At 37.0% G+C, this 11,606-nt stretch overlaps 1 protein-coding gene across 7 annotated transcripts in view; it reads right to left on the bottom strand.

Moving 5' to 3' along the window:
• The window catches only part of rgs19 (regulator of G protein signaling 19), a 47,751-nt gene extending 36,411 nt beyond the window's left edge, over positions 1 to 11,340 (bottom strand). For 2 of the 7 annotated variants that reach the window (XM_060894108.1, XM_060894109.1), the window contains exon 1: positions 11,153 to 11,340. In XM_060894108.1, the coding sequence (XP_060750091.1) occupies positions 11,153 to 11,209 (57 nt within the window). In that variant the 5' untranslated portion in view covers positions 11,210 to 11,340. Of the gene's footprint in view, positions 1 to 630; positions 742 to 3,688; positions 3,874 to 11,152 lie in introns of those variants that run through there. The other 5 variants (XM_060894111.1, XM_060894110.1, XM_060894114.1 and 2 more) reach the window with 5 other exon arrangements.
• Between the last annotated feature and the right edge of the window lie 266 nt (positions 11,341 to 11,606).

The raw sequence follows: 11,606 nt of genomic DNA, 5'->3' as shown, positions 1-11,606 counted from the left end.
GGTCCATGAAGACATGGACAGTTAAGGCTGGTGTGGAAGATATTTAGTAGCCTGCACAGAGCCCTGACCTCAACCCTACTGAGCACCTTTGGGATAATTTGGAAGGCTGACTGCACCCCCGGCCTCCTCACTCGACATTAGTGCCTGACCTCACTAACGATCTAATGGCTGAACAAGCAAAATCCCCACAGCCAGGCATCAAAATATTAAATCAGGTTATTAAAACAGCAAAAAAAAAAAAAAAAGAGAATCTGTAAATCTGTAATGGGATGAGTCCACAAACCTTTGGCCTTTTAGCGTACGCTATGACTTCTTTGAACAGACCCGTACTTGATATGTGCCCTTTTCATAAGCATGTTCCTTATATTTTTGTATACATCAACAAAAACACTGCGAACCATGCAAACAGAAGGGTGTGCCTGTCAAAACTAATTTAACTGCATTATAGAGGTCTTGCATGCATGTATTTGTATGTGTATGTGCATCATCAGCATAACACACAACACACAGTTGAGTCATACAGAAATTCCCAAAAACTGCCACCACTGGACAAAAAAGAGGAAACAACCACTCGCACAAGGACCTCACACAACCCCAAGCAGCAGCAGGCGAGCGAGAGTGGCGAGTTACCAGAATGTCCATCATGGCTCGGCGGATGGCAGCCAACTATTTTTACAATCCTCAACGTTGTTAAAAGCCTGGACACATGCATGTCATCCCCCCGCAGGCTGCGGACCTCTCCTTCACAAACACGTGCGCGGCACACACACACACACACACCATGGAAATGCAATGATGTACAAGAACAAACACACGCACACACAGAGGAAGAAAAAAGAGAAAGAAAGGGACAGTGCTTACTTCAAATGCATTGAGTTTGAGTGCTTATGCAGTATTCAGTACATTTGTGTTGTAAGAGATGCAATCAAGACTATAATTACATGAAGATGTTTTATAGTCAGATAAAAGACTTTTATCTAGATTGACATTCTGAAAGAAAGAAGAGTAAGTAGAAGTGGTACCAGGTCATAACTAACACTATACACAATAAAAAATAGACAAACTAGCCATAGTAAAAGCATGACAGTTGGCTTAAAATATCATATTTTTTATAAATAACCATACAATCTCAATGTACCTAATGTTAAATACACATACAATGGAGATAAACCGTCTACTCACCCCTGATAAAATGGCAGGTTTTTGAGATAAAACAAATAGTATATAAAATAACAAAAACAAGATAAATAATTTCAGAACATTTTCCCCCTTCAATGTGAAATTGAAACGTGTAAATATTGACTGAAAAACAGAAACGTTTCCTCAGAAATGATTACACAACAATAATCAGAAACAATCAGAAACAGGAGAAAAAACGTCTGACCTCAGACATGTAAACACATCAGACTAGTAAAATATTAGTCATTACTTTATTTATTTAGTCAACAATACAAAAGAGTGAATTAAAAATATCATGAACGCACATAACAGCTCAACTCATCGACGCATAAACATCTATGTATAATTAACTATTGCCAATAAACAAACAAACAAACTAATATTGTAATGGAGTTTTTAAAGTCACTTTGACTCACTGTAAGGGATATTTTGCCTTCAGCTTTTATCTAGCTGCGGTGTGAAAATCGCGCTATCCTATGTAGCTCAAATGTGTTTCTGAGTTCTTTACTTTTTTGAATGTGAACTTCCTGATTGCTTCAGTGATCTCGTTAACCCAGAATGAACCAGCTGGGAAATCCTGTCTAAAAGCATGGGAGAGGAGGTGGGAGAGAGAGAGAGAGAGAGAGAGAGAGAGATACTAGTATGGCTTATGATAAACAGCATGCTTAGGAGAAGCACACTATTTTTAAACCCCTGTAGACTCTCCTAAATTAAGATAAAGACAAACGTACTTTTTTTAGAAGACGTGTGGGTTTGATTACATTTAAAAGCTTGTTACACTTCACATAACATAAGTGCTATTGTCTGGTGTATTTTGTCATCTGGTGAATTCACTGTTCGGAAAAAGCATCAAAACTAATAGAGACTTGTATTGAACGATGTGATATCATCCACTGCATCATTTCAGTTATACTGTTCAGTCACATGTAATACTTCACAGATATGGCATTTTTACTCCAGCTGAAGCGTCATGCTTTCTGTCAGGGAATATGCTGAAATCAAGTGCTATTTTATTAGCTTTATTAGTTTTATATAAGATTTATTTGCAGTGATTATCGTGATAAATACAATTAGGACATGCAGCAATATTGGCCTTATATTAGTCTCTTATTGCCATCTTCTCATTCTCAGATCATTTTATTAACCTTTCTTGACGTTTATTATTTACTTTTTCAATTCTCTCTTGCTCTCATGTGACATTTTATTGCAGCTGATAGCAACAAAACTGATATTCGTTGCCATTTTCTGTACACCGAGTTTCTTTTGAGTTACTACTTCGCACAACTTAAATGTGTGAAAAAGAGTCGCGGTATACAAGTGAAGTTTCCAGGAAGACCAAGGTCACCAGACGACCCCATCATAGGCCCTACAACTGTGCCATCAAGCAGCTTCTGGGAGCTACTCGACCATGCAGCAAAGTCTGTCCCCTTGAGGAGGACATGCAGAGGGCACTGCAGCATTGGCACAGAGAACATCCACATCGGGCCCAGTGCTCAAGTACAAGCTTCCTTTATTCCTCTGAAACACCTGCCCCAATGACTCACTTGCTGTAAACAACTGGTTTCAATGGCCAAGTGACCAATGGCAAGTGTTAGCCCAGAACTACAAGGTGAGCACTTACTGACACAGAGACCAGACTCTGCCGTACCAACCAGAAGACAGAGTATGACCACCCGAGACATATGGCAACTCCATGACCGTCAAACAACATGCCAAATAGCGAGAGGAGCCCATAGACACTGTTACATAGTTCCGTTGTTCCACATATTACTGTTTAAAACCAGTTACAACCAGCCCCATAGCCACCAACTTTCCTTCTAATACCCTAGGGCCTCCACTCGACAATGAAAGCCAGCAGTGGAAGGGATATAAGTCAGAAGACCATGCACACAACATCCTTAACCAAAAGCTGTGCGACAAATTTCAGGTAAATCACCCTGACCGCCCTGGTCCACGCCCATAAATGAATACAACAATAATAACATTTTGGATATTTACTGGTAACAACAGAACACGTCATTTCAGGGCAAGAAAAAACATTTTGGAGTTAATAAAGTTTGGATTAAGCCGATCAAATTCAAGTGATCTGTCATACATTCTAACGCCATGATTCACAGCCCATTTGTGGTCCATTTGAGAACCCACTGTTAATATATAGTATACAGACATCAGGACCTAAAAACCTTTAAATATATATCAGAAATTATGCAAAAGGTAAACATGATTTTACTAATTAGTACATAAATCTGTTAACAAGTTAACAAATACTCATAAATAGTATAACACAATTAGTCTTATTCTAACAACGCCTATTGTAAAGTTAATTGTTGTATTTTTCTATTTATTAAATAATAACAACTGAGGTAAGGTTGCATCTTGTTTTTAGTGACTCGTGGCTGCTTTAAACCACATGTTCCCCACCAATGTATTAACTGTATTTCCCATCTAATTTAATACTTCAACCAAAAGCAGTAATTTCCTGCATTACAAATAGGAAGATAATACTTACATTGCCCCAGGTCTGGCAAAGTGAATATATTAATAAGCTGTTTGTTTGCCAGGGTGGTCTCTGATTATTGTCATATCTAAAAACACGAGTGCATGTGGCATGGCTAGCATCTCCTACTTTACTTCTCCTTTATCAAACTGAAGATGAGGGGAGGAAGATGAACTCAGCTAAAAAAAAAGGGGAAACGAGCAACAGACAAGAGAAGAAAAAGAAGGTAGAGAAAGGGAAGTTGGTAAAGCTGTACTGTGGAAAATACACAAAGACAGCAAAAGGCTAAAAAGTAGTCATAAGTAGAAAAAAAATGTAACAGTCAGTATCTGGGCTTATGATACACCAGCATCATGTTACTCATGACAGAGAACTAATTATTAAAAACAAGGTGGGAAAAACTCTTACTCATTGTTTTTAAATGCCGGCATTCCCCTATGATGTTATTATGGCAAAAAACATGGCAAGGAAACATGGACCAAATGCAGCGATGACCACGGAATGACATAAATGACTCATGCTTCCTTTTTAGGATCTGTCTTTTGTTATAGTTAAGAATGGCTAATCTCTTAGTGACTCCTTCAGACCAAAACATGAAGGACAAAAAAAAAAAATTGAGATAATTTGATGCAGGAAAAAACAAAAAGAATTTTTTTTTTGCGAGATTAATGTTTACAGTATCATTATACTCTATGAGTGATATGGTGTTCTCTAATAGTTAAAACTGAAATAATAAGTTGTTACATTTATTTACACATTTATTTACACATGTAATTACATATACTCATTAATTTATATATATATATATATATATATATATATATATATATATATATATATATATATATGTATGAACACAAGCAGGCACAGAATAAATCTATACACTAATATATATATATAATATAAGTAAGTAACAAAACAGGAGTAACAAAAACTTTCAGACTTTGATGTTCTTTCTAAGAGAGTAATTCCAAATGTACTCATCCCTCAACCCAAGTGTACACATTTTCACATATGAACCTATCCATTAAATCCATGTGCATTTGAGTACTGAATAAATAAAATAGCCTTTTGCTGTAGCTCCAACGTGGAGCCTGCCTCCGTAGAAAATGGATGAAAGATGGGAACGAAAACGCTTAGCATTACTACACTACATACGCCTGCTTCTTGCAATAGTAAACACTTGCTTTTGTTATTAGTTACACTGCAGTTACACGACAAGCCACAGTAATCATTACTTAGCAAGCATTGCAAGATTAATATCTGCAAAATAGGCAGAAATTACCACTCAAAATGCAGAGTGTGATTACGCCTGATATGAAAACATTCACTTTGCAGTCAGCTTTAAAAAGCAGAGCTACATGAGAGAAAGAATTGAATAATTAAAAAAGCTCATACATAATCACTGTTCATCATCAAATCACACGCGTGCTGTCTGTGTTATGTTCAAGCCGAAACATCTACGATACACCTAGCTGCTGTGTATTCAACGGTCATTGCTTAAAACGTAAACACGCGGTCAAATTTTAGTCTGTATATTGACATTATATATACACATTATATGTTTCTATTATTAATTATTATGTGTAATGGAGATATGCAAAGTAAGAATTTTATTGTTTGGACTAAACTGCATTGTTTTTGCTGTGAACTTGACAACATGCTCTTTTCAGCCATCCACATGGTTATACAGCATACAATCAAACGGTCATCTGTTAATCCCAGACAGTTTGATCAAACCTGAGTATCACATACTGCTGACTCAAATATGTCATCAAATATCATACGCAAATAGTTGATAAAGCATTGCACTACATACCATTCTGCGTATGGTTGTGCATGTGACAAACATGATACTCCTGATACAGAACTAACACCTGCTGACCAGTCTGTGATAAAAAAGTACAAAACTCATGACAAAACAGGCGTTGAACTGGAAAAACCTGTTTAGCGAGAAAAAAATGTTTTGTCAGTCTGGGGCTGTGTTTGTTTGTCTAACATATGGTGGATAGAAAGTGTGAATGAAGTTGTTCTAAGGTTCTTATTTGGACAAGGAAGATAGTAAGCAACAGCCAGTTAAGTTGGCTTAATTCCTAAAATGACGTCAGTTGATTTAACTCCATTTAGCAGTCTGGATGACATAAGAATTCTGAACTCGTTTGACAGTAAATGGCAAAGAAGTTTCCTCGCTGATGATAGTAAAACCTGCAAAAGAACATGCTCTCTGGTTATATAATACCCTAACAGAAATGAGTGACCATATCTGGAACGCGCCTCATCACCGAAGCAAGACTGGCTCTAATTCGGTGGTGCAACATGTTTAGAGAACATGGACAATAAGTAATTGCTGGACTGTTGCAGTGGTCTTTAACCAGTTAAGTTATATCTTATAAGCAAAAATGCAAAGCAGTCACCCTCTGGACAGAGAAAATAAATGATTATTTTATCAAGACATCAGTAGATTAGAATCTGTATGCTGTCTCTGTTCCTCACAAAATCACACAGCCATACCAGTGTGTTCATGTTTTTAAAGGTTATTAAAGGTCATGTGACTGCATGGATATCAACTCTACACCTGTCTGCTTACTTAGGCAAATTAAGCACACACAGACAGTTTCAGTATGTAAGACTCATTTGTCGTGCTAGTATAACGAATCTGATAACTTAAAGTTGTTTAATATGAATATTCTAAATAATCCAACACTCATGTTTATCAGGTTAAAAGACATTCTTCCATGATCTCATGGACTTCTTCCCCAAAAAGACACTGACAGCCATGCGCACACACACACACACACACACACACACACACACACAAACACACATTTAAGTGCAACATTTTGAATGACTTTCTATTTACTTCAGCGTGCTACTTTTGTGGGAACCGCAATCACTCCCTGATACACCACACATACACGTCCATTAACTACCTGTACAGAACTCAGCAGAAGTGAACTGAAGAAAATTTGCTTCCTGAACATTTTCCACCAAGTAGAAGAAGAGTTTTCCTCTGAGATTATTAAAGTTTTTTTTTGCACTTGATTATTGAAGTTTTTAAATGTAACAGTGCTCTCTGAGATTTTTTATTTTTTTTGATTGTTGTAGCCAAAGATGCTTCATTTTGCTGTGCCATTTTTTTTCTACATTTATGTAGAAAATTGTGAAAATTTTTGTGAAAGGAAAAGAATAAGAATTCTCTTTTAAACTCCTAATGAGTGAAGACACAAATGTAATTACTATGAAAGCCTATGAAAGCTGTACTTATGTTCGCCGCACATGAATCAAAGTGAACTTTCACTGAATGCTGTGTGACATCACCACAACATGTCCAGGCCAAAATCTGCAGAAAATCTGTGATAACTTTGAAAAAATTTTAATTCCTCTAAATATCAAAGGTTTGTCCACTTTTAAAATGCCCTTTGTACTTTTTACTGGCATTTTTAAGTAGACAAAAACAGAACAGTAAAGTTATGTGTGACATTACCATGAGGCAAAACATCCCCCTTTTAAATTGTTCTATTTAGAACCATAAAGTAACTGCTGTTGTCATTTGGTGATCCTAGTTATTTATCAAGAGCTTTGTATGACAAGAATTTAAGACACACTGGGGGCAAATGGGAATGGATTTGACTGGTAAGGAATCCACATTTGATTAATTCTCGATTCTGATAAGTATTCTACAATACTAAACAAGTTCTGCTAAAAAGGTATCATTGGGTTCCATTTTTTTTTTTTATTATTAATATTATCACTTCCCTAAAACATATCAGTAGATGGATTGGCTACTATAAATTGTGTCTAGGCATGAATGTGTGTACATGGTGACCTATTTGGATATATTTGCGGTGTGTTAAAGTGGTTACAGTAGACGATGGAATGAATGTGACACAAATAGTTATTGCATACAATAACAGGTTAGTTGTAAATTGGTTTTTGCAATCAAAGAAATTTACACCTCCACTTTGCTTCTCTAACCGCAAAATTAAACATCTTAAATCTGCAGTAGAACTAAAAAGAAATTTACTCCACTTTTTTTCTATTGTCCTCCACTTGATATATCACTTGACATTTATTTCCTCATTTGTAAGTCATTTTGGATGAAAATAAAAAGGTCTTCTAAACAAATAAATGTAAAACATCAATGTAAAATTAAGCAAACTTTATTCAGAGGAGCATGCAGTTTTTCAAAATTAACGAGGATTTAAGCCAAGATGCATCATGTGACTTCATCACAACACAAATTCAGTCAAAGCTCTCTTGCAATCACGAGCATCGAACATGAGTACAGCTATCATAGAAAAAAATTACATATGTGTCTTCAGTTGTGGTAACCTCAAAGAAGAATGCTGCACTGGCGAAAAAGAAATCACTAACATCTCAAAAATTTTAAATATAAAAATAAAAATCGAGGTTTTTTTGCTACAACAATCAAAAACAGAATAAATAATGAATGAATGAATGAATGAATGAGTGAATTAATTAAACAAACCAACAAAAAACAAACAAGTAAATAAATAAACCTAAAATAAATAAAAAAATGCAAGTGTAAGCTGCCATGTAAAAATTTGTGTTTTTTTTTTTTGTTTGAAAAGAACTATGGTAAAGAATCATTTATTTACAACTCAACTTGATGGACAAGTCAGGGTGCCTTTTCTACTAGGGTTAAAGGCCTTGCTCAGGGGCCCAGTGGTGGGGACCTGGGATTTGAACAACCTTCCAGTCATTAGTTCAACACCTTAACCACTAAGCTACCCTCTCAGTGTGAAGTGGTAAATCACAACATGTCTCTGAAAGCAATGGTTTATATGGTAATTTTACAGAAGTGTGGTATTTGGTACCGAGACTGTTCAACTATGTGATGTCTGAAACACTGCGTTATCACTATCACCACTGTCATCACTAAACAGACTCAGTATTGGTGAAACTATGTTTCTACAACAACACTAACTAGGGTATGTGAGCTAATTAAAACTGTCAGTAATGAAAATTCATGGTCATTAGTTCCAATAAATGATATTCTTTTAAAATACTTCAACATATAAGAAATAGTTTTCCAAACCAGATGAGGTTTTTATTTATTTATTTATTTATTTATTTTTAATTATGGGGCTCTCTTATCATAGTGCAGCATGTACACAAGATTCAAACAGAAGCATGAATATTAATCAATCAGAGCCCAGGACTGAAATTTGATTGGCTGTCTTGAGACAGTGCTGCAATTTAAACTTCCGCATATTCGGGACACACTTAACAAACTCTTGGAATAAAGTTAAATCATGCAATTTGTTGCACAACAGATTTGCTTGCTAAGGTAAATATGCAAAACAGGATTTGCTTTGTTGTTTTGGTCTAAATGCCTGTAATTACGCATTCCTGACATTCATAGATATGAATTTAATATTAGACTGTCAGTCAAGTGTGTCTTGATGAGAATGAAAGTTGCGGTAAAACGTTTACATTTTACAAATGGAATTATTCAGCGCCCCTTGCATACTTCGAATTTATAATAATGAGCAGTTTAGGGTTAACAGCCTTGCTCAAGGGCCCAGCAGTGGCAGTTTAATGGTCCTGGGATTTAAACTCACAATTTTTTGATCAATTTCCTAATGTCTTAACCACTGAGCTGCCACTTTATGGGATTATATTAAGAGACGAATGCTGGCTTGGATATCTGTGTAAGTTCCAATTTTTATTATTTTTATGTATAGTGTGTCATTGAGGTTTCTGTATTTATAGCATTATACTGCACTTACTGTATGTTTCTTATGAAATCTGTGGCTTTAGACAGCAGTCTGTCTCACTCATCACTTACGTTTGGACTTAATTTCAACCTGCGTTTATAAGGCAACCGTCTACGGTCTTGTATGTTGAACTGTTGTATTGAAGGCAGTATATTTTTATCTCACTGTCTAAAAAATTCCTTAGCTTCATTTAAGCTGTTGTACTGTATTTATGGAATGTAAGGTCAACATTTATGGAATATTAAGCCAAAAAGTCTGACAATAATTTGTGCTGTTATGCTATTCTAGTCTCAGACACAGAAACAAAATCATTCCTTTGCTACTGGGGTAGTGCTTTCAAGGGTAAATCTTTTAACCCTTTAATAATCTTTCACGTGGATGTAGTGTACTTATATATTTAAAAAAGTGCATGACTGGACCGTATTTACCTTGAAATAATTACCTTATAAAAGCTTTAAAAAGGTGCACAACATGAATGTTTATGGCTACACTTGAGAGTAAGACCCCAGGTTGCCCCGCCCCCCCTTTGAGAGTGAACTTCAGCTGAGTAACACAATGTATTAACAGCAACAGTCATATTTAAACAGCAGTTACTGTGAATTAATAAATAGATATATCACGTCAACGTGTTTTTTTCTGAATGAACTAGTAAAATGACTGATCACACAGGTCACTGAAAATGCTCCGTTTCCTCTTCTACACATAAATACCTCGGGAGTCCTCTGAATTACGTCAAACGCGCGCGAGCGCTGCACCCCTTCCCCGCCTCCATCCCCCAACCAACCCCGCGCTACGAAGCGCGCTCTAACGACGCCACACGCGAACGCGTCCTGAGCTTCTCGCCGCCACGCGCCATTCTTGCTCCAGGACCCGCCCACCCCTCTCTAGACCTGCACGCGGCGCGCGCTCCCGATTCATTCACCCGAAGGTGTCGCGCGAGACGCGGGAACGCGCTTTACTACGCCAGAACTGGGGAGGGAGGGAGAGAGAGAGAGAGAGAAAAAGAGAGAGAGAACTCAAGAGAGCATGCAGCGGAGAGAATCACAGCAAAGATATGTCGCTAAAATATGATTAGCATAAGTATAATGAATAAAAAGCTGTTATTTCCGTCCACACGTCCTATATGTTTGAGTTGCAATTGACCCTCACACACACAGCAGTCTGTGTATTAATGCCGTGTCCTGCTGTTGCACGCTTTAAAACATGGCACTGGTGTAGGTTTAGTGTCTCTTTGTGTCGGCTTGAAACACGATGTAAAACAGCACGTTGTTTAAAACCGGTTGTATTCACAAAGCTGACTCACAGCTACAGGCTAATCACTGCTTTTTTTTAAACAAACTCTCAGTAGCAAACCTTCTCTCTATAATAAACAAACGGAACATTAAATCCTAGCCTCGGTTTCGGAACAGAAGCACAAAGACGAATGACAACAGTGTTTCCTTCTGTGTGGATTCATCTGATTTGACTGCAACACAAGGGGAATAAAGCTGCAGTGTCACTTACACACAGCCACAATAGTTTACACAGCTTATCACAGACATTAGTCTGTCTCTAAGAGGGTTGTTTTTAAGCCTTACACGTTTACAAACTAACAAAAAAATAGCTTTAGTGCTGATGTGACAAAGGAGACCGAGGACGAACCCGATCTCGAGGAAATCACGAATATTTCCGAAACGGGAAAACCCACCATCCGCTCGCGCACTGAATCGTTTTGCTACTAAAGGATCATACTTACAATTTTGGCATTAAAATGGTCTGGAGGGCGGTAGCCGTTTTGTTTTCTGAAGCACATCCGTTTCTTTTTTCTTTTTCTTTTTTTGCTGTTTATATATACATGTATATATAAATATATAGGAATACAGTATCGTTTTTTTCCTCCTCCAGTGTTCCAGCTTCGGAATCGACACCCTTGACGGAGGCAGGCTGAGGATGAACTGCGCATGCGCGAACTCAGTCAGTTCTGCTCGGCAGATTGACGAAGAACTTCCTCAGTGATTGTCATTTCGAATGAAACTCCTCTCACCGGGAATTATTGCTCAAGAACATCAAATCTTCCGTCGTATATCAAATAATGAAGTCATCTATGAAACCAAAACAACTAAACAACACCTTTTCGTTTTGTCTTCATAAATTTGACAAACATCTAAACGCAAACATCCTTTATAACCTTATATGCTCTATATATTCTC

The sequence above is a fragment of the Tachysurus vachellii genome, chromosome 19, assembly GCF_030014155.1.
Source record: "Tachysurus vachellii isolate PV-2020 chromosome 19, HZAU_Pvac_v1, whole genome shotgun sequence".
Classification (NCBI taxonomy): Eukaryota; Metazoa; Chordata; class Actinopteri; order Siluriformes; family Bagridae; genus Tachysurus; species Tachysurus vachellii.
Note: the sequence above shows the minus strand (reverse complement) of the source record. Positions and strands in the feature narration are given on the sequence as shown.